General features: G+C 46.0%; 1 protein-coding gene across 1 annotated transcript in view; it reads left to right on the top strand.

The window, feature by feature from the left end:
- The first annotated feature begins 705 nt into the window (after nucleotides 1-705).
- Nucleotides 706-24424, top strand: part of PALMD (palmdelphin) — a 54129-nt gene continuing 30410 nt past the window's right edge. Inside the window, exons 1-2 of the mRNA XM_064147320.1 lie at nucleotides 706-938; nucleotides 6647-6727. Coding sequence (XP_064003390.1) covers nucleotides 894-938; nucleotides 6647-6727 — 126 coding nt within the window. The 5' untranslated portion in view covers nucleotides 706-893. The remainder of the gene's footprint in view (nucleotides 939-6646; nucleotides 6728-24424) is intronic.

Here is a 24424-nt window from a genome sequence, read left to right as displayed (position 1 = left end):
GCCATCCCTTAAGGAGCATAGTGCTGTTCTCAACAGAAGCCCACAGCAAAAAAATCCTTCAAGTCAGATGAATGGAAATCCAGCATGAGACTCATCTTGGTAACACTGAAATGATGATCCTGAAATCCTTACTGGGACAAAGCTTTTTCTGAGTCCAAGACAGCTGACAAGTTATTGCCCAGATTAACACTTGCATTCAGTGACAGACCTACCTGACTGCTCACAGTTTATTTCAATTTGGGTCAGCAGTTCTAAAACATTCTTCCAACTGTCATTACAGCTTATCTAAGAATTTAATCCAGGAAACTAAATGAGAACTGCCATTTCAAAACAACAACAAAAAATAACGCAGAATAAAACCATGTCATCTGCAAAGCCAAGATTATGACAGGTTAAAACACAGGTGAAGTAAGTTTCATAAGAAACAGGATTACTTAAAAGATTTTCAGAACTAGTTTATCACCAGAAGCGGGCACAGAAGGAAGAAAGAGAAATAGGGGCATAATAAAAGCTTACTTCTGCCAGGGTCCTGGAAGATGCAGATTTGGACACCAAAGAGTTAAAGAAGGAATGGCACAGCTAACTGAGTACATTAAAACAAAGAGTTGGCAGCTTTTGAAGGAAAAGGGCTTGTGCTGCACTGTTCCAACTTGTCAGTCAACTCATGCCAGCACTCTCCACGTCTGCCTCTTCCACACACTCTCATTACATGTGTCTGTCTGGACTGATCTACTCTGCTCAGAGACTCTCCTAACAAGTAAAAAAAGTTGCCTTCTCTCTGCTCTGGAATTGGATCAGATCACCTCAGCTTCTTTTGTAACCCTACCAAAAGGCTTTTTGCTTATGGTCTCTCGCCGTTTTCCTTAACTATTCGTCTGTTTTTGATTTCTAGAATGGAGGAGGCTGAACTGCTGAAAGAAAGATTCCAGGCCATAACAGTAAGTGTGCTTAGAGTTTTAACTCGCTATAAAACTAATGAAATGCTTAGAAGTAGTATTGTATTGCAGGGCTACTGTGTGTTTTCTGAATAGTTATTTAGTCTGGATCAGAAAGAGACTTATATCTGCTTGAAATTGTTACTTTTCAGTTCTGATTCATAAACTGTGGCTTTAAGACAGTAGAGATGCCTGTATTGCTTTTATTATGGGTTGTATTTTACTTGAAAATTAAATTCAAAGCAGTGAAAGTTCATGTGCAAACCACTACTGGACAGTCTAAAATACACATCACTGTCACCACAGCTGAATGTTTGCCTGAAGGACAGCAGGTCAAAAGGCAGCTGGAGAATTCCAGAACAAATCAATTTTCCTGTTTCACAAGAAAACTGAAAGATTTTTCATTTTGCATTGTGGAATTAAATACAACTTCTGAATTATTGATGATTCCTCATAAATGCTGCTCTCTGAAGTGTAAAAAAGAGGACAAGCTTGGAGAAAGCAAATTCTTACCTGTCAATTTTCAGAGAAAATTAAAAAATAAAAAGATTTAAGCTTATATTGAAGACATGAGAAAACATTTTCAGTTTCTCTTCTCAAGGGAAATCTGATTCATAAGATGTGTCCCTTAAAGGAATTACTGAGCTCTATTTTTAAAGCAATATAACCTGAAATAACAAAAATGTACAAATCCAAATTCTCCTCTGCTTTATCCTCACTGAAACCTATTCAGTTACAAAAGAATTAAATAAAATTTGACCCTTTGGGATGAAAGGAAATCTGCAGCAGGATCACTTACTCTCATAGGCAATCTTTAAAAAAAATAAATAAGGGAAGCAAAGCTGTTTCCCAGTCTTGGCATGACAGCTTATTTGTGAAACAAGCACTGCTGGCTAACTGGTGGGCACTTACTGAAACCAAAGCATAACTGGAAGCCTACAGAAGTTGAGGAGGCAGGGCGATAAAGAGCCGACAGGCCCACTCGTCATAGCTACTGGAGACATGACTCAAGCCCCTGACAGGGTTGTTTAAGAAGTTCTACAGGGTTTAGAACTCATTTGTTTGTTTCACTGTGATGGTGTTGGAATCAGACCAGCAACCTGGACTTTGTCTCTAGTGTGCTTGTTTTGCTGCTCTACACAAGCCAGGGCCCTACAATGCTTTGTACTTCCGGGAATGAGAGACCTGATAGCTACATTTCAATGTCTGAAGGGGGCCTACAAGGGAAGGACTGTTTAGAAGGGCCTGTAACAATAGGACGATGGTTGCAAACTGGAGCACGACAGATTGAGGTTAGACATAAGGAAGTTGTTACAACAAGAGCGGTAAAATACTGGAACAGGCTGCCCTGGGCTGTGCTTGGCGGGGTCTGTCCCTGGAGACATTTGAGATCAAACTGAATGTGGCCCTGGACAGCCTGATCTAGTTGGAAGTGTCCCTGCTCACTGGAGGGAGGCTAGGCAAGATAACCTTTGAGGCTTCCTTCCAAGCCAATGAAATCCGTATGCAGCATGAGGACCCGGGCAGCACACTTGCCTGAGGAGGACTCCTGTGCACATCCTAGTGTTAGCATCCTCTAGCTCCATCTTTGCTTCTATTGAGGCACTAGAGAAGTATTTTTTAAAAAAACTGTGACAACCTTCAGTGTGTTGCACTTACAGGAGGCAGGGATTCGTATCTGGATTCTGGCCGTGACTTCATTTATTACACTTGTTGCATAAACAAGCTATATGCTCTCTACTTCCATCAGCTGAGAGAACTTAATTGAAACACTCTATTTGTTGCAATGCTGTGCAGAAATGAAGGTGACTCAACGCGGTGAACTTACCATGCATGGGGTTTAAGAATCTGCAGTACAAGTTATTCAAGACAACAACACTTAGGATTACAATTGTGAGCTACGCAGTGCTTGTGCAAAGCAACACACCTGAGGATTTCAAGTGCTGTGAACGTTATAAAGAATCTAACAGAGGACAGCAAGGGGCACTCAAAGCAGTGAACAACTATACCTGCATTAAAACCTCACTAGTTTCTGTGGTCAAATTCCTGTCTCCTTTAGAGCCTGTGGCACTCACAGCACCACTAAAGGTTTCCAAATCCATCGCATACCTCCTTTATATATAACAAAGCAAAAATGGAAACCCGATTATAAAGATGTTGAAGCTCCCACAGCTCTGAAAAGGAGCTGGTCTAGAGCTTCAGTAAAGAGAAAAAGTCATTTCCTTAGGAATTGCAGCAATCTGTAACCACAAGCTCTTGCCATACTTTGCTTCTCTTACACTGGGTTATTTAAAGGCCATTTTTACAATGAGATCAGGAATATTTCCTAATTGAGGAAAGGTGTGAATGTCAAAGAGCAGATGTCACCAAAATCAGGACAAGCTGAGTATAATCCAGCATAGCAGCTCTGGGTTAAAGTCTCTAAAAAGGGAGACTGCAGGAAAAAATACATATGGCAGCAATCTTCACAGAGAGTTTTGTTAAGTAAAGAGCATTGGCAAAACACAAAACTACTACACAGACGAAAGCTGCATGTTATCTTGGGGCTAGATCCCTACTTGCTCTGTTCAGTGTAAAGAGGCAGACTAACACCATCAAGGACAAACTGTGAAGTACAGATGGTGTTTATATATGGCTACTGCACCCTATAGACTGAAAGAGAGGCCAGTGACCCTCCGCACCTACTGAAGTTCAGCAGAGTATCAGCTATGCTAGGCCAGCCTGTAGTCCTACCCTTGATCTCTACAAGGCTAAGTTTTTTCTTCTGCTTGAGAGAGTCCAGCACAGAGCCACAAAGATGATGAAGGGAATTGAACATCTCTCTAATGAAGAGAGCCTGAGAGAGATGGAGTTCTGCTGCTTGGAGAAGAAGAGACCAAGTGGTGACCTCATCAATGTTTACAAAGATCTAAAGGCAAGGGCCAGGAGGCTGGAGCCAGGCACTGCTGAGTGGTGCCCAATGACAGTACAAGGAGCAATGGTGGAAGTGGAGGCATAGGAATTTCCATGGAAACATGAAGAGGAATTTTTTTCCCTGTGAGGGTGACAGAGCCCTGGTACAGGCTGCCTAGGGCGGGTAGTGGAGTCTCCCTCTCTGGAGATATTGAAGGCCTGCCTGTATGTGTTCCTATGTGATCTCCACTAGGTGATGCTGCTCTAGTAGGGGTTGGACTGGATGAGCTTTTGAGGTCCCTTCCAGCCTCTGACATTCTGTGATTCTACCTTCTATCCATCAACAAAGAATCCATACAGCCTGCGGCCCCATTGTTAATTTCCAATTTCCAGTAACAGTGAAGTGACTCAGCCAAGCACACTGTGGTTCTTTAAAATAGCAGATCCTAGGATAATGGTGGAGAGCAAATCTCAGGCCCTATTTCAAGCACTTCCTTCCTCACCTTCTACACTGCTTACTTACAGCTGGTTCCTCCTATCTGTGAGGAACTTAGTTAACTGTGTCCTAAACCATACCTGTCTGAAAAAGACTGTGAGAAAACCCAAAGAACAGAACAAACACCAAACCAAACCAATCAACTGAAAATACACAAACCAAACCAAACAGCACACTTCCATATAGGACAGCAGATTATTTCATTTGCGTCCCTAAAACATGCCAGCAAACAAGTGTCAAAGTTGCCACATCCAGTAACAGGATTTTATACCATTAAGACTGGCCATGGGAATAGTCTATTAATACAGCTCGTAAAAGTTAGTTTCCTTTGGCATGATTTCTTTCACACTGGCTTCTGAGAACACCAAGTACTAAATCAGTGTTTGGCTTCTTATGGAGGAGCCAAAGGATACTCCACATGACAGCAGCTATTCAAAGAAAAAAGAGGTGCAAGTGTTGCCAGGCTGTAGAGACTTTTCACCCATTTCCTTTTTCCTATGATCTGTAGCAAAAAGGATGAAAGTGACACCGTGACAGATCAGTATTCCTAGAGGTTTTTTCCTTCTAAACTTGAGCAGCTATGAAAACAGCTTTATTTTTTTCCCTCAGACTGAGAGGTAACAAAATAAATTCTCTGTGGTCATCTGTATCACTACCTGAATAATAAAATCAATTTATCTCAGCTTATTCCTGTTTATTTCAGTTATAAGCCATGAGATATATAAACTCAGTGCTGGATACACCAACATCCCATTTCTTAAGGGCATTGGAGTAGTTTAAGGCTTACTGGAGAATTCAGGACTTTCCTGGAAATACAGTGCAGAATCTTAATAAATTAGAGCACTGGATATGAAAGAATAATAACACTAAAGTTTGTATCATTCATTGGTTTGTTAAGAGGGATAAAACAATGCATAAACCATTTCACCCTCTTGGCTTTTGGGCACTGTCTCTGTTGCTATTCCTTCACCTCTCTGCCTCCTCCACACCGTGTGGTAACCTTTTCGAGGTAAGACCTGAGCCTAGCTGGTTTTCCATCTAGGGGAGAGAAGGTGGTGTTGGCCCCTTCTGGGCTTTTTATCTTTTTAGGGGGAAGGGTTGGATTTCTGTATTATTTCTCAATTGTATATAATTGTAAATACATTGTGTATATATACTTGGAAATTAGCTTGCTGTAAAACACAGATTTAGCTTACTGCCAAGCCATCTGAGCTGGACTGGTAAATTTTAATATGGGGAGTGATTTCCAAACTCACCACAGTGATGCATCACAGCTGCACAGTGTAGATGATGCAGACTTTTTCTTGCCCTAAATGTGTGGGCTGTGTTAGGAATTTTGGTCAGCACCTATTTCTAATCTCATTCCACATATGCAATTGTGCTCAAATGTTATTTCTTCCTGTTTTCTTTCCTTGACCTTTCCAACAATAAATTATTTTTAATTTGGGTCATCATTGAATCACAGAATGTCAGAGGCTAAAAGGGATCTCAAAAGCTCATCCAGTCCAATTCCCCTGCCAGAGCAGGATTACCTAGAGCAGATCACACAGGAATGCATCCAGGTGGGTTTTGCATCCAGGGGTCCAGAGAGGGAAACTCCACAACGCCCTTGGACAATCTGTTCCAGGGCTCTGTCACCCTCACAGGGAAAAAATATTTCCCTCGTGTTTTCATGGAACTTCCTATTCCTCAGTTTCCACCATTGCTCCTTGTTCTATCACTGGGCATCACCCAGCAGAGCCTGGCTTCAGCCTTCTGGTGCTCAGTTTTACATATTTATAAATGTTGATGAAGTTCCACCACAGTCTTCTCTTCTATCAGTGCAGCCTCAGCTACCTCAGGCTTTCCTCCTACGGAAGATGAATGCTTTCAGCATTGTTGTGGCTCTGTGCTGGACTCTCTCAAGCAATTGCCTAAGGTCCTTCTTGAACTGAGGGGCCCAGAACCGGAAGCAGTATTCCAGATGCTGCCACACCAGGGCAGAGTAGAGGGGGAGGAGAACCCCTCTCAACCTACTAACCACAGCCCTTCTAATACACCCCAGGATAGGATAGCATTGGCCTTCTTGGTCACCTGAGCATATTCCTGATTTATGGTCATTAGCATAATTAATAATATTCAGAGAACAACTAATAAAAAACATACCTGCATAGGACACAGGAGCTGCTGCTGGGAATTATGGACTGCCTGTGTGCCATATAAGCTTCAAAATAAGACTTCATTTACATAGATTAATTTCACTCTACTGAAGGCTTAAAATATTGTTTGTTTAGCAGCAAAAAAATATGTCTAAATACAGTTTTATTACTCTCTTAATTTGCAGGACAAAAGAAAACTGCAAGAAGAAATTACACAGAAACGTCTAAAAGTGGAAGAGGAAAAAATGAAACACCAACATTTAAAGGTAAAATGTTTGGTTTATTTAACTAAGGATCATAGAATGGTTTAGGTTGGAAGGGACTTCAAAGGTCATCCACTTCCAACCTCCCACCATAGGCAGGGACACTTCCCACTAGAACATGTTGCCAAAGGCCTCACTCAGCCTGGACTTAACTCCATGGAGGGAGCAGCCACAATCTTCCTGGGCAATCTGTGCCAGTGCCTCACCAACCTCACTGGAAAGAACTTCTTCCTAACATCTAGTTTAAATCTCCCTTCTGCCACTTTAAATCCATTACTCCTTGTCCTGTCACTACAAGAACTTGTAAATAGTCCCTCCTCAGCCCTCCTGTAGGCCCCCTTCAGATACTGGAAGGCCACTCCAAGGTCTCATGGAAGCCTTCTCTTCTCCAGGCTGCAGAGCTCCAACTCTTGTAGCCTATCCTCACAGAAGCTACTATAGCCTCATCTCTGTAGCTCTCCTCTGGACTTGCTAATTACACTATTTTACTGGGGGAAAAAATCAGCCTATCTTTATTAGACTACAACCTTTTGTCAGCTTCCTTAATAACTCCTCAGTGGAATAGTGCCCTTTCTTTGTATATATTTAAAAAAACATTAAATGTTGCAAATATTGTCCTGAAATGTGGCCTAGTAATCTTGAGATTACAAAATCCAAATTACTAACAAACCAAAAGATCCACCTTTGCAGACACTTAAAACTGCAGCAATTTCTACCCAGTACCACCATTCTTTAAATGTCTATTGTAATCTGGCAGCAGACATCATTTAGGGAATTATCTGTACTTCAAGAATTGGCATTTTAGATACCCTTTTAATTCTGTGAGTGGATAATTTCAAGAAACACATGTTGAATGCAGTATCAGGAGTGTGGAGTGTCTCACTTGAGCAAATGTGGGAGAACACTTAAAATCCCCTCTTCAAAAACACATCCTGGATTTCATCTCTTCTCGACAAGTGTGTAGCCACAAAAAGCCCCAGATAATTTATAAATAATTAATTTGCTGGGCCACACAAGCCAGTGCAAAAGTCACCCACACTTAGGTAGCTGAGTCCTTAAGAACAAGATTGACCAACTGTGTTGCTAACATCTCACCTAAAAGAGACGGGAATATCTTTTCCAAGTCCTGAAAGTAATAAGCAAGCAGCAGACATGGGACTGTCTTCCTCCATCCCAGTACACGGTTGCATGGAGTAGTGCATTTATGCCTCGAGTGTCCATGTCTGTAGATTCAGAATGACTCTTTTGCCCTTCTTTTAAAGGCTGTCCTAGACAGCCAGCTAATCCTCACTACTGCTGAGTACAGAGTACTACAGAGTACTATTGCAGTTCCCTCACAGATTTACTGCACACCTTCAGCTGACATTAAAGCAGTAAAATAGACCTAAAAAAGTTAAGGCAGAAAATCACCCTGCATTTGTTCTGAGTGTTTTCTGGATTTTTGCAGAAGCTAAAGTATTTCCAGAAAGAAAAAAGAAAAAGGGAAAAAAAAAACCAAACACAAACCTGCTAAAGTATTGAAAGAGAGCAGAGAGTGTGACTCATTTGGCTGTTCTATGACAAATCATACAGATACCATCCTGTAAAGGTTTTAATTGAAAAATAAGTCTGTGTCATACAGATCTACAGATACAGATTAAAGTAGCTGTAGAGGAAATCATTCACTTGGCAAAGAGGGACCAAACATACGTTATACATACATATATATTTAAATGCATACATGTGATTAGCTGTTTGAAGCACCCAAGATTGAGTTACTTTGCCTAACTCAGAACCAAGGCAGGCACCTAATATCAGATGCAGTATTACTATATCAATATCCTCTGCTTTATGTCCTTGTCCTTAACAAATATTCTTGCTTCTTTCTAACTCAGGTATTTCCATAGACTCAAACAACACAAGCACCTAGTGCAGAAATCTAAAATGCTTTGGTACTTCAGTGATTTTTATTGTGGGCTCCTTTCCCTAGCAAGTCAGGGCAATTCCACTCATACTACTACCAGCTGTGCATAGTAAAATCTAGAGCTCCATGATCTGTTCAACATAACTCATACCTGTCCCTTAGCAAACGATGGCAGGTGAGTAACTCTCACTGTCATGCAGATGTTCATGTTAGTTAGCTATTACTAGCCAAAACTGGGGCTGGGGTGGCTGAAAGCCCATCAGGCTGTGCAGCCATCCAGTGAGATCTTGACAGGTGGAGTGCTGGTCCAAAGCCTAACCACATGAAGTTCAATAAAGACAAGTGCAGGGTCCTGAATCTGGGGAGGAATAACAGGCACCAGCACAGGTCGGGGCTGCCCTGCTGGAAAACAGCTCCGTGCAGAAAGACCTTGGAGTGCTGGTGGGCAGCAAGTTCTGCATGGGCCAGCACTGTGCCCTTGTGGCCAAGACGGACAATGGCATCCTGCGGTGCATCAGGAAAAGTGTGATCAGCGGGGCTAATGAGGTACTTCTCCCTCTCTACTCTGCCCTAGTGAGACCACTCCTGGAATACTCTGTCCAGTTTTGGGCTCCCCAGTTCTAAAGAGACAGAGACCTGCTGGAGAGAGTCCAGTGGAGAGCCATGAGGATTGATAAGTGGACTTGAGCATCTGTCCTATGGAGAGAGACCGAGAGCCCTGGGGCTGCTTAGTCTGGAGAAGAGAAAGCTGAGAGGAGATCTGATCAATGTCTATCAATATTTGAGGGGTGGGTGTCAACTGGAGGGAGCCACACTCTTTTTGCTGGTCAGCAGTAATAAGCAAAGGAGCAACAGTTACAAAGTGGAACATAGGTTTCAGGTCAACACGAGGAGAAACTTATTTACAGTGAGGGTGACAGAGGTTGTGGAGTCTCCTTCTGTGGAGACTTTAAAAAACTGCCTGGATGCATTCCTGTGTAAATTACCCTGTGTGATCCTGCCTTGGCAGGGGGTTGGACTCAATCTCTGAAGGTCCCTGCCAATCTCTAAATTTCTGTAATTCTGTGATCCTGTTCCTCATTTTGTCCTTCCCTCCTATCTATAACCCTTTGGCCCAGGTTTGTTATATTTTGTAGGCTCATTTTATTTTTTTGGTTGAAACCCCAGCATCCCAATGACTTTGTTTAGTATCTCCAAGTTAACTTATTACAAGAATGAGGCAGATGAGCTACCATAATTGGTCTTAATTATCTAATAGAACTATGCTGGAGAAGGAGTATGTATTACCTGCATATCTGATCCTCCTGCAGGAAGTTGAGCACATGCAATAGACACCTGTGTGGACAGGCCTTCAGAGAACTGCAAGGGTTAATGAGGACTGCAAGTAAAAGTATTAGGGAAATGTAATCCTCACGTAATTCTAGATGCACCAGCAACTAATTCTTCTCCTACCCTCACTGACACAACAAGGGAAAGGACGAGAGAGAGTTACTTGAAAAACATAGTCAGCACTGGTTTGTGTGTACTGTCCAAGAACTTTTCTAGTTTAGTTTATTAAATGTTTGTCTTCTGACACACCCAAACTCTGTTAGTGCTCCCCTGTAGGTGCTGGTCATGCAGCCTCTTATTCCAGGAGTTGACAGTGTTGAACTACACCTCCTTTATGCCTCCTTCAACAGAAGGTCAAGTGCCACAGTGCTGGGAGAGCAAGACCCACAAACTCACACCACCTCCACCTGCCAGCAAGAGATGTATCTTTCAATGTTAGTCCAGCCTTGTTAAGGATGATAGGGGAGTTATGCCTGGAGCACACCCATTGGCTGTTACTCATTGAATTTGCAGAGTGTTGTTGCAGGTCTACTGATGTGACCTTGAACTACAAAAGAAAGCGACTGCTTTCGAGCAGGTTTCCAGAAAGGTGGTGAAGACTCCATCTCTGGAGACATCCAAAACCTACCTGGATGCATTCCTGTGTGGCCTTCTCTAGGTGACCCTGTCTTGCAGGGGGGTTGGACTCAACGATCTCCAGAGGTCACTCACAACCCCTATCATTGTACGTGTGTGAAGACTCTGCCCATTCTCAGCTTCTTAACACATCACAATGCCTAAACATCTCTTTCCAGTAGTGTACTGAGTCTGATCACAGGATCACAGAATGTTAGGGGTTAAAAGGGACCTCTGGAGATCTTCCAGTCCAACCCACTTGCCAGAGTAGGACTGGAGAATCCAGTGCAGATCACACATGAACACATTCAGACAGGGCTGGAAAGGGTCCAGAGAAGGAGACTCCACAACCTCACTGGGCAGCCTGTGCCTGTACTCTGGGACCCTTACAGTCAAGAAGTTCTTCCTCATGGTTATGGTACTTAGCTATAATAGAATCATAGAATCAACCAGGTTGGAAGAGACCTCCAAGATCATCCAGTCCAACCTATCACCCAACTCTATCCAATCAACTAGACCATGGCACTTAACTAGACCATGGCACTAAGTGCCTGTGATGGTTTGGGTTTACCCCACCCCCTACACTTTAGAAATACCCAACTAGTCTCAGCCGGCTCTGGGAATATAAATGAAGCTATTTATTTACAGCTAGCACAATATACAAGCAGCTATTTACAGTATATACAGTTACATACAGAAATATACAAGGTAAAAGTAATACAGAAACACAACTCCCCTCCCAGAAACCTGAGGCCCCAGGAGAGGCTCTCAACCACCCCTGCACCTTCCCCCTGCCCCTCTCAACCTTACCCCAGTCCTAAGGAAGAAAAGAGGTTCAGCCAAGAGGTTAAGAAGCAAAGGCGAGTGGAAAGTGAGGTTAGGGAGATGCAGCTCAGTCAGTGCCCAGCCAGAGAGTGACAAAATGGCGAGAGTATTATTGAATGTTTACTTTCTTCAGCAAGACTCTGAGGGGAGTAGACATCACCATTGTTTTCCTTTCACAGCCTGTGATCTAGTTCTTTTCACCAAAACATTCTACCCTTCTTCAAACTAGCACAATCCACCCCTGTCTACTTCGATCAGAGTATCGCTGAGAATTATCTGATCTAATCTAAAACAATATTTACACTAATGAATATTACAAGTTCAGTTCACACTTCATTCCAGTTATCTCAGATGTAGGTGATTCAAAAGCTCAGAACAGTTTGTCTCCTCACAGATGAGACGAGAACAGGGACTCCCAGGTGACGTTGGGTTTGTACTCATGTACTGTAGATTCTCTCGTAGATTCTTTCTGTGTTGGTACCTAGAGCAGAAAACTCCTAACAGTTTGTATTATACACTCTGATTTTAAACTCTCTCAGCTAAAGTCAGATTTCTCTGTGGAATACACTGGATTTCACCATTCTCCTGCATTACCCAGTAGGTATGACCAGGACCTTCAGAAGACACCACCCCTCCGACAGGTTTCCCTTTGCCCAAAGGAGAAAATAGCCAAACAGTTTTCTCTAACAGATTCTTTTCACGTACAACAGGAACTTTATCACCGTCTACTGTTTGGACCAAGTCTGATTGTGCAGGTCCTGCTCTGTTTACTGAACCTCTACTATGTACCAACCAGGTTGCTTGTGCTAAATGTTTGTCTCAGTTTTTCAGAGTTCCACCCACCATAGCTTTTCAGGGTGGTTTTCAGCAAACCATTGTAGCATTCAATCTTCCCTGAAGCTGGTGCATAGTAGGGTATGTGGCAGATCCACTCAGTAACGTGCTCTTTGGCCCAGTTTCTCACAAGATTGTTCTTGAAATGAGTGCCATTGTCTGACTCGATTCTCTCTGGAGTTCCATGTCTCCACATGATCTGTCTCTCCAAGCCAACAATGGTGTTACACACAGTAGCATGTGGAACCGGATAGGTTTCCAGCCATCCTGTGCTGGCCTCTACCATCATTAGCACATACTGCTTGCCAGAATGAGATCGAGGAAAAGTGATGTAGTCAATCTGCCAGGCTTCACCATACTTGTACTTTGACCATCTTTCACCATACCATAAGGGCTTGATCCACTTAGCCTGCTTAATAGCAACACAAATGTCACAGTCATGTATGACTTGGGTGATAGCGTCCATGGACAAGTCAATTGACCTATCGCGTGCCCATCGGTATGTTGCATCTCTGCCTTGATGTCCAGATGAATCATGGGCCCACTGAGCTAAGAACAGTTCACCTTGGTGTTTCCAGTCAAGGTCAAGATCAGAGTTGGTATCAACTTGAGAAATCTTACCAGCTTGGTCCACTTGCTGGTTGTGTTGGTGCTCCTCAGTGGCTCTATTCCTAGGCATGTGTGCATCTACGTGCCGCACCTTCACTGGAGTTCTCTTCAGCCATGCATCAATGTCCTGCCATAGATCAGCTCACCAAGTAGGCTTTCCTTTCCTCTGCCAACCATTCTTCTTCCAGTCCTTTAGCCAACCCCATAGAGCATTGGCTACCATCCATGAGTTGGTGTAGAGGTAAAGGATAGGCCAATTCTCACGTTCAGCCACATCAAGAGCAAGTTGGACAGCTTTTACCTCAGCAAACTGACTGGATTCTCCTTTGCCATCTCTCGCTTCGGTAACTCTACTGGTAGGACTCCAGACTGCTGACTTCCACTTTTGCTTGTTCCAAACAAGACGACAGGAACCATTTGTAAACCATCTGTAAACAAAGCATAGTTCTTTTCCTGATCAGAGAGATCACCATAGGGAGGAACTTCCTCAGTAAGAGTTATTTTCTCCTCTGGAGGTTTGGTACAGTCTGTGCCTTCCGGCCAGTTGGTGATCACCTCCACCAGACCAGGTCAATCAAGATTACCTATTTGTGCTTGTTGGGTTACCAAAGCCACCCATTTAGACCAAGTTGCATCTGTGCCATGATGTGGTGATGAACCTTTGACTTTGAACATCCAGTTTAGAACTGGCAATCTAGGAGCTAAAAGCAATTGTGACTCAGTTCCAATTACTTCAGAAGCTGCTTTCACTCCCTCACAGGCTGCTAGTATCTCTTTCCCTGTTGGGGTTTAATTTGCCTCTGAACCTCTGTAGATACGACCCCAGAAACCAAGTGGACGACCACGTGTCTCATTTGGAGCTCTCTGCCAAAGGCTCCAAGTTGGACCATTGTCACTGGCAGCTGTGTACAGAATGTTTTTAATGTCCGGACCATATCGCACAGGTTCCAAGCCCACTGCATGGACTACTTCTTGCTTGATCTGATCAAAGGCTGCTTGCTGTTCAGGTCCCCACTCAAAATTGTTTCTCTTACGAGTCACATCATGCAGAGGTTTGACAATTTGACTGAAACCAGGAATGTGTAGTCTCCAAAATCCCACTGCACCCAAGAAAGATAGAGTGTCCTTCTTATTGGTGGGAACTGCCATGGTGGAGACTTTGTTGATCACATCCTGAGGAATGTGATGAAACCATCCTGCCACCACACTCCCAGAAACTGAATTTCTCTGGCAGGTCCTTTGACCTTGTCTCTCTTAATGGCAAAACCTGCTTTCAACAGAATGTCATTGATTTTGTCACCTTTCTCGAAGACTTCCTCAGCAGTTTGGCCCCACACAAAATGATGTCGTTGATGAATTGTATGTGCTCTGGAGTTTTACCTTTCTCCAGTGCATTATGGATGACTGAGTGACAGATCGTTGAGCTGTGTTTCCACCCCTGAGGCAAACGGTTGAACTGGTACTGGATTCCTCTCCAGGTGAATGCAAACTGAGGCCTGCACTCCTTTGCTATGGGAATAGAGAATAAAGCATTAACAATGTGTGATGGTTTGGGGGTTACCCCGCCCCCCCACACTTTTGTATTTGCCCCAGCTAACTCAGACGGACCCTGGGATTAAGATGAAGCAATTTATTTACAGCTAGCAAAATTTACAAGCAGCTATTTACAATATATACAGTTATATACAATTATATACAGAAATATACAAAGGATAAACAATACAAAAGCACAACTCCCCTCCCAGAAACCTAGGTCCCCAGGAGGGGCTTTCAAACCACCCCAACACCTCCCCCCAGCCCTCTCAACCTTACCCCAGTTCTCAGGAAGAAGAGAGGTGCGGCCAAGAGGTTAGGGAGCAAAGTTAGTAGGAGCAGGGTTAATGAGATGTGACTAGGTCTAAGGCAAAAGCAAGAGTGAGAAACAAAATGGAGAAAAAGTCTTTCTTCTTCCCAGAGTTCTCAGCGAGACCGCGAGAGAAGTTGACATCAATTGTTTTCATTTCACTGCCCGTTATCTAGTTCTTTTACCAAAACATTCCAGCTTGCTTCAAACTAGCACACAATGTCTATGGTAGCATTTAGTCTCCTTCGATTCCAGCTCATACTGGAGTTCCAGCATGTCCGGCACAGCTGCACTCATGGGTAGAGTCACCTCATTGAGGGCACAAAAATCAGCTGTCAGTCTCCGTTAGGTTTATGCACAGGCCAGATGGGACTGTTGAAAGGTGAATGAACTTTCTTGATGACAGCCTGACTCTCCAACTGACGAATCAGCTGATGAATGGGCAACAAAGAGTCATGGTTAGTTCTACACTGCCTGTGGTGAAGAGTTTGAGTAGCAATTGGCACTTCCAGATCCTCTATGTCATGATGTCCCACAACTGCAGATTCATCAGAAAGTTCAGGTCTAATGGACAATTTCGATTTACCATCCTCAATCTCTACAGATGCTATTCCAAAAGCCCATTTGTGACCCTTAGGATCTTTGAAACAACCTTGTCTCAAAAAGTCAATTCCCAAAATGCAAGGTGCATCAGGACCACTTACAATAGTATGCTTCTTCCACTCTTTACCAGTTAAACTTATCTCAGCCTGCAACCTTGTTAACTCTTGAGATCCACCAGTGATTCCAGAAATAGTGATAGACTCTGTCCCTCTGCAATTGGATGGGAGTAAAGTACACTGAGCACCTGTGTCAACTAAAGCCCTGTATTTCTGAACTTTTGAACTGCCAGGCCACCTAATGAATACATTCCAATAGATTCGGTTTTCTCCACTATCCTTTTCCTCCTCCTGGCTGGAGGCAGGTCACCCCTAATGCTGAACATGGCATGTGGGGTGCACACAGTGATTGGTGTTGTTGTGAGAGAAATTGCATTTATTGGAGTAACAGCAGTTGCTTTGGAGAGCTGAAGAAGTGACAGCTACTTTTCTGGCATTGCTGCCTCTGTTTCTGCCATTCTGCAGTTCCCTGACTCTCTTTGAAAGAGCTGAAGTAGGTTTACCGTCTCACTTGTTCATATTCTCACCATATTGGTCACGCAGAATTGTCCACAGTGATGCACATGATTGCTGATGTCTAGGTGGAATTTGTCTCCTCCTGGGCTGGAATTGCCTTGCAGGAGGTGGGCGTCTGTTCCTGATTGCAGAAACATGCACCCATTCAGATGATGCAGGAATGGCACCCTTTACCAAATTGGAAATTGAGGTTTTAAGATCCTCCTTCAGTTCTTCCATGCTGTCTTTCATCCCCTTTATCTCTGTAGTCATAGTATTTATGGCAGAGACTAGGGCAGAATGTGACAAGCTGTCCTCTACCTGCCTGAGCTGGTCAGTGAATTCACCAACAGTGAAAGATCTTCCATTATCACTCCTTGATAGAAACTTACTGGCCAAGATGTTAGCATAGGATGAAGGAGCAAGCTTAATAAGCTTCTTCATGAGACCTGTTCCAAGAGGAATGTCATCAGGCTCATGTGTGCCATGATCTCCATAAAGCACTTCCTTCACAGCAAACTCCTTCAGACGCTTAATTCCCTGCTCAATGGCGTTCCACTTCTTGGCAGCCCATGGCAGATCATCTCGGGAAGGATATCTCATAGCCACAGCCAACAGAAGGTGTGTCCACAATCTAACCTTACCAAGAGGACTTGCTAGGTATTTGTCCACATCACTCTCCTTGGTGAGTGGTCCCAGCTGCTTGGCAGACTTGTCGCCTACCTGCAGGGCACTGGCACCAATGCTACGGCATCTCACTAGCCAGCTTAGGATTGATTCACCTGATTCGCTTGAGTATTCCTTTCTAACTTCCCTGACCTCTCTGAGAGGATCGTTGGAGTCCTGGATGTCAACCTCCTCCTCTTCTTCTTGTTGATCTGGTTGTCCCTGGCCTAGAAACAGAACCTTCCTCATAGCACTCTTAAACTCATTGGAACCATCCTCTTTCTTGGCAGCCAATCTCACAGTGCTCTTCTCATCAGAGTACTGGGATCTGCGCATATTCACCAGGTCCCGAAGGCTAAATGCCTCCTCTTCCTCCTCTTGCTCACCAGAGGTCCCCTCTCTTACATCCTCTTTTGAATCACACTTTGTCAAATGCTGTGTCTTGGCTTTTGCTTTAGCAGGTGCTAAAAAGTCCTGCTCAGCAACAGACTTTGACGTGTCTACTGGAGGGTTTGAATCATTGGGGGTCTGGCCTGAGGTCTGTGAGTTCAGATCTGCCATAGAACTAACAGGGTTCTGGTCTGCTGGCTGTGGATTCGAACTGGCTGAGTTAGTGTTACTAGTATTTTCGGTATTATTAGGAACATTCTGGCTTTGAATATTTGCCTGTGTTCCTGGGACGCCTGCCAATCCTACTTTGTTATCATTCCCGCTAGGAGTGTTGGCAGCGTTCCCAGGATCTGGAGAGGGAGCTGAAGTGGTAGCTGTGCCTTGTTGTGCCCCTGAGTTATCTTTGTTTTGGTTTGGATCACTTTCTTTTTGCAACATTGTCCCTTTTGGTTTAGACACAGAGAACTTCCTAGTTCTTACAGGCATGGCACTCAAATTTTTCTTACATAATGCCAGAATTAATATGAAAATCAAAATTACAAGACATAAATTGGTACCTGACAAAAATACCACAGTCTGCCGTGAATAAAAATCTGAAGAAGGGTCTGCCTGACTTGTAGGTAATATTATTTTCATGAGTGCAGTGGATAAAGCAGAAGCATTTTCATGGTCTGTAATAGTATTGGTAAATACCCCTGTAATGTTACTGGTAAGATTTTCAGTGACATTAAAACCAGCATACCCAAGAATGAGGTTGCCCCAGCTCCAGAAAATGGTTGTGAGTTTAGCTTTAGCCTTTGTATAAGCTACATTATGAATGTAATAAACAATTTGGGCTTTAATCCAATTGTATGCAAGAAAACAGAAAACAGGCCACGCAATAGCCCCCACCAAGTAAAATAGCTGCTTCATTAGCTTCATTCTGATTCCCAGAGTTAATTAACAGTCACTCCACGTTGGGTGGCAAATAAAAGATATGTGACGGTTTGGTTTTACCCCACCCCCTACACTTTAGAAATACCCAACTAGTCTCAGCCGGCTCTGGGAACATAAATGAAGCTATTTATTTACAGCTAGCACAATATACAAGCAGATATTTACAATATATACAGTTATATACAGAAATATACAAGGTAAAAGTAATACAGAAACACAACTCCCCTCCCAGAAACCTGAATCCCCAGGAGGGGCTCTCAACCACCCCTGCACCTTCCCCCTGCCCCTCTTAACCTTACCCCAGTCCTAAAGAAGAACAGAGGTTCAGCCAAGAGGTTAAGTGTCGGAGTCTGGAGGCTGGCGAGAGGCGAGATCGGGGTACTGACAACTCAACTCAGCAAGCAAGGGGCGGGGGGTGACTGCTTCGCCGATCTACGAGAGTCCAAAAGTGAGGGGGGGCGAGGGGGGCTCCTCTGAGCTCCGCAGCTTGTCCAGACTGCCCGCTCTCCCAGCCCCCATACCGTACAGTCTCTGCCGTTCATCCCTCTGTTTGGTGTTTTCCTTTTCCTGTGGATGCAATCAGTGGGGCATGGGGGGGCTGCACCTCCGGACGGTGAACTGGACCATCAGGGTTCTCAGCAGAGTACCTGAGTGGGTTATTAGCGGCACCCAGCAAGTCAGTTCATACGCAAAGCTGCAGGAGTTCTAAGAGAGAGTTTGAACTGAAGAACTTGTTGCTTCTGCCAGCCGCCTTTGCTCCAAAAGTGGGGGGGGGGGGGCTGCTGCTTTACGGCAACTGCCCCCCGTGTTTAATAGTCCTATTTTTGCTGGATTTATGGCTTTCCCAATCTAATATCGGTTGCCTGAAAACAAAAAAAATGGCTTCTCCTGGAAAAAACTCCAGGCTGCCTGCCAGCTACCCCAACCAGCAAGGGGCACCTGAAAATGGCTTTCCCTCTATAGTAGAGGGTGCCTGAGAAGGAAAGAGAAATAAAAATGAATATTTAATAGTCCTATTTTGCTGGATTTACGGCTTTCCCGATCTAATACCGGTTGCCTGAAAACAAAAAAAAACGGCTTCTCCTGGAAAAAACTCCAGGCCACCTGCAAGCTACCCACCACCAGCAAGGGGTGCCTGAAAACAGCTTTCCCTCTATAGGAAAGGGTGCCTGATAAAGAAAGAGGAATAAAAAAGGAATAAAAATGGCTTTCCCCACCAGGGGGCATCCTAACATTCGATCCCTCCCGTCTCTGCCAGCTCCTTACCCTGTGGAGGTGAAGTAACATTTCAGCCCCTTGCCGGGGCCCCAACAGCCTAACGGCCGGGCTTAGAGCTTTGTCGATCACGGACTGGAAGTCTCTCAATGGTCCAGGATGCAGGCCTCCACATGTGGCCGCAGTGATACGATGGTTCAATTAGCCTGTTCGGGCACCTTTTGTCGGAGTCCAGAGGCTGGTGAGAGGTGAGATCGGGGTACTGACAACTCAACTCAGCAGCTTCTATGCATCAGTACAGCTTTATTAGGGTAGCGAAGCCTCTTATATAGTGCTCAGAGGAGGTGTATACAGTCAGCCTAGGGCTGGCACAAGTGGACAGTACAGATTGGCCCAAAGCCACATGCAAGGTGCAGATAGGTTGCCCTGTGCCAAAACAACCTGTGGTTCCCACCTCAGGGGCCGGCTGGTCCAGCTCCCTGCAGGTGTGCGTGGGTTGCTCACTGTAGCTTCCAGCTCAAGGACATCTCCCATCACAAGTTCTCATGTTTACAGCTCATGTCCCTCTGCGAGAGAATTCTCCCACAGTTAAGAAGCAAAGGTGAGTGGAAGGTGAGGTTAGGGAGATGCAGCTCAGTCAGTGCCCAGCCAGAGAGTGACAAAATGGTGAGAGTGTTATCGAATGTTTTCATTTCTTCAGCAAGACTCTGAGGGGAATAGACATCACCATTGTTTTCCTTTCACAACCTATGATCTAGTTCTTTTCACCAAAACATTCTACCCTGCTTCAAACTAGCACAGTGCCTTATGCAGTTTTTTCCTGAACACAGCCATTTTGGCTGCAGAGCCAGTAGAGGACACAGAGGACACTGCTGCTTAACTCTGACTTTCTGCTCTGTTCTGCTGTTCCACAGTTCGGCGGGACCTCCAGGTAGGCAGGGGGAGTCAGCAGGGCTGTTATCTCGTGGGATTAAGTGGGGCTCTGACGCGGGCTCGTGACATCTGCCGTGGGAAGTTTAAAACCCCGCTGGGCACTGCGCATGACGCCATTTTGGCTGCAGAGCCGATAGAGAGCACAGCGGACACTGCTGCTTAACTCTGACTTTCTGCTCTGTTCTGCTGTTCCACGGTTCGGGGTGACCTCCAGGTAGGCAGGGGGGGTTGGCAGGGCTGTGATCTTGTGGGATTGAGCGGGGCTGTGATGTGGGCTCGTGACGTCTGCCGCAGGAAGTTTAAAACCCTGCCGGGTGCTACGCACGACGCCATTTTGGCTGCAGAGCTGATAGAGAGCTAGCCTGCCCGTGGCTGAGATTTTTTTTTTTTTCTCTTCCTGTTTATAATGTCAAGAACACTGTGCACCATGCCTGTCACTCGCACAATGAAGGGCAGAAAAAGCATGTGCACCCAGACAGATTTCACTCACCAATACACAGGAGTCCAGGCTACTGGCTGCAGGGAGTGCTGGAGCCTGTCACTTGCCGTAGAAGGAGAAGTGGTGAATAATTGCGCCAGGTGTGAGCAGGTGAACTTTCTCCTCACCTTGGTGGCAGAATTGAAAGATGAAGTGGCTGAGATGAAGGATGAACTATCCAGGCTCAGGTCAATAAGGGAGAATGAAAGGGAGCTGGATCTGTGTGAGCAGGCCCTGCAGATCGCCCCTGCTAAGGGAACTGCCCCTGGAAACAGGGAGGGATGGGTACAGATCCCAGTCAGAGGCAGCAAGGGAAATCCACCCCAGCCCTCTCCTCTTCCACTGCCCTTGCACAACAAGTATGAGGCCCTGCATGCAGAGGGCAGGGAGGATGAGAGGGCTGAGGAGCATCTGGGATTATGCCTAGGGTGGAGCAGTTCCCACCAACTGTGGTGACTAGCTCCACAAAAACCAAGAAAAAGAGAAGGGTTATAGTTGTTGGGGACTCGGTCTTGAGAGGGACAGAGGGACTCATTTGTCGTCCCAACCCATTCCAGAGGGTGGTCTGCTCCCTTCCTGGTGCCCGGGTTAGGGACATCACCAGGAGACTCCCTAACCTAATCCAGCCCTCTGATTATTACCCTTTGCTGGTAATACAGGCTGGCAGAGATGAGATTGAGAAGAAGGGCACCAGGGCAATTAAAAAGGAATTTAAGGCCCTGGGAAAATTGATAGATGGGGTGGGAGCACAGGTGGTGTTCTACTCAGTTCCCTCTGTGGCAAGGGAGTTCACAGAGAGGAACAGCAGAACCTATGCCATCAACAACTGGCTCAAGGGATGGTGCGAGCGGCGGCACTTTGGGTTCTTTGACCATGGGGGAACTTTTACTGAGCCAGACCTGCTCGATCCAGATGGGGTGCAATTGTTTAGGAGGGGCAGGAGAGTCTTGGCACTGGAGTTGGCAGGGCTCATTAGGTGGGCTTTAAACCAGATCTGAGGGGGGTGGGTGAGGCAATTACTCTCTCTGAGGAGGAGAGTGGGACGGAAACTAGAGTCAATTGAGGAATTGAGAGCCCAGCTGAAGTGCATCTACACCAATGCACGCAGCTTGGGTAACAAGTTCAGAAACTTGGTGGGGTGGCAGGCACGATTGGAGTGCTATACTGGGGGGATACAGACTCTTCAGGAGAGACAGGCAAGGGAGAAGAGGAGGAGGGGTGGCTCTGTATATTAGGGAGTCACTCCTTGCCACTGAACTTGACGTGAAGGACGAAGGGATTGAGAGCTTGTGGGTTAAAATCAGAGGGAGGACTAACAAAACTGACATCCTGGTTGGAGTCTGTTATAGACCACCCAACCAGGATGAGGAAACAGATGAGGTATTTTACAAACAATTGGAGGCTGTCTCAAGATCATCAGATCTTGTTCTTGTGGGTGCCTTTAACCTGCCAGATATCTCCTGGGAACTCAATTCAGCAGAGAGGAGGCAGTCCAGAAGATTTCTAGAGTGCATGGAGGACAGCTTCATGACGCAGCTGTTAAGTGAGCCTACTAGGGGTCAAGCTCCGCTTGACCTGCTGTTCTCCAACAGAGAAGGGCTGGTGGGAGATGCAACAGTGGGAGGCTGCCTGGGGTGTAGTGATCATGAGATAGTGGAGTTTTCAATATGCAGGGAAATAGGGAGGAACTATAACAGAACTCTCACCTTGGACTTCCGGAGGGCAAACTTCAATTTCTTTAAGAAACTTATTTGCAAAGTCCCCTGGGGAGCAGTCCTTGGGAACAAAGGGGTCCGGGATGGTTGGACCTACTTTAAACCGGAGCTCTTGAAGGCACGAGAGCTGGCAGTTCCCATGTGCCGAAAGATGAGCCGGCGGGGAAGGCGACAAGCCTGGATGAGTAAAGAGCTCCTGAAGGAATTGGGGGAAAAAAAGAGGGTGTATCACCTTTGGAAGAAGGGGTAGGCTTCTCCTGACATGTTTAAGGATGTAGCCAGATTATGCAGGAGAAAAATTAGAGAGGCTAAGGCCCAGCTAGAACTTAGGCTGGCCACCTCTGTGAAGGATAATAAAAAGCACTTTTATAAATTTATCAATTCTAAAAAGAAGGACAAGAAGAGCCTCCACTCCTTACTGGACCAGAAGGGGAGCATTATAACTGGCGACGAGGAAAAGGTTGAGGTCCTGAATGCCTTCTTTGCCTCAATTTTCAACAGTAAGGAGGGAGGAGTTCAAGGCAAGTGGCCTTGAACTGGGGGATGGGGTCAGGGCGCGGTGTGTTGCCCTGGAAATTCATGAGGAATTAGTTCAGGACCTGCTGAGCCACCTGGACACCCACAAGTCCATGGGACCAGAAGGGATCCATCCTAGGGTGCTGAGAGAGCTGGCAGATGAGCTGGCCAAGCCGCTCTCCACCATTTTCCAGCAGTCCTGGCTCACCAGAGAGGTCCCAGGAGACTGGAAACTGGTCAACGTGATCCCCATCCACACGAAGGGGAGGATGGAGGAACTCGGGAACTACAGCCCTGTCAGCCTGACCTCAGTGCCAGGGAAACTGATGGAGCAGGTTATCTTGGGGGCAATAACTGTGCACCTGAGGAATGGCCAAGGGCTCAGGTCCAGCCAACATGGACTTAGGAAGGGCAGATCCTGCCTCTCCTTCTATGATCAGGTGACCCGCTTGGTGGATGTGGGGAGGCCTGTGGATGTGGTCTATCTGGACTTCAGCAAGGCCTTTGACACTGTCCCCCACAGCAAACTGCTGGCTAAGCTGTCAGCCCATGGCTTGAATGGCAACACTCTGTGCTGGGTTAGGAACTGGCTGGAGGGCCGAGCCCAGAGAGTGGTGGTGAATGGTGCCACATCCAGCTGGCGGACGGTCACTAGCGGTGTCCCTCAAGGATCAGTGCTGGGCCCCATCCTCTTTAACATCTTCATAGATGATCTGGATGAGGGCATGGAGTCAGTCATCAGCAAGTTTGCAGATGACACCAAGCTGGGGGCAGATGTGGCTGGTTTGGAGGGCAGAAGGGCTCTGCAGCGGGACCTTGACCACCTGGACAGATGGGCAGAGTCTAATGGGATGGCATTCAATAGCTCCAAGTGCCGGGTGCTGCACATTGACCACAACAACCCTGTTGGGGTACGGAGGCTGGCGAGAGGCGAGATCGGGGTACTGACGACTCGAGACAGCAGCTTCTAGGCATCTGTGCATCAGTACGTCAGTACAACTTTATTAGGGTAGTGCAGCGTCTTATATAGTGCTCAGAGGAGGTGTTTCCAGCCAGCCTGGGGCTGGCACAAGTGGACAGTACCGATTGGCCCCAAGTTATGTGTAAGGCAGAGATAGGTTACCTGTGGTAAACAACCTGTGAGTACCACCCAGGGGGGCTGGCCAGGGTCAGCCCCCTTGGGGCTGTGTCCGCCCCGGGGGCCGGCAGATTCCACCCCCTGACAGCTGTACGTGGGTTGCTCATGGTTCTCAGCTCAGGCCCCTGGGAATCAGTAAGACTCCAAGGACACTTCCCATCACGGGGCCTGATGTTTACATTCCATACCTCGTTGCAGGAGAAAGCTTCCCACACAACCCCATGCAGAGATACAGGCTGGGGTCGGAGTGGCTGGAGAGCAGCCAAACAGAAAGGGGTCTGGGGGTGCTGACTGATACCCTCCTGAACATGAGCCAACAGTGTGCCCAGGTGGCCAAGAGAGCCAGTGGCATCCTGGCCTGAATCAGGAATGGTGTGGTCAGCAGGAGCAGGGAGGTCATTCTGCCCCTGTACTCTGCACTGGTTAGACCACACCTCGAGAACTGTGTTCTGGGCCCCCTAGTTTAGGAGGGACATTGAGATGTTTGAGCGTGCCCAGAGAAGTGCGACGAGGCTGGGGAGAGGCCTTGAGCACAAGCCCTACGAGGAGAGGCTGAGGGAGCTGGGATTGTTTAGCCTGGAGAAGAGGAGGCTCAGGGGAG

This window comes from Pogoniulus pusillus, chromosome 8 (assembly GCF_015220805.1).
Source record: "Pogoniulus pusillus isolate bPogPus1 chromosome 8, bPogPus1.pri, whole genome shotgun sequence".
Classification (NCBI taxonomy): domain Eukaryota; kingdom Metazoa; phylum Chordata; class Aves; order Piciformes; family Lybiidae; genus Pogoniulus; species Pogoniulus pusillus.
Note: the sequence above shows the minus strand (reverse complement) of the source record. Positions and strands in the feature narration are given on the sequence as shown.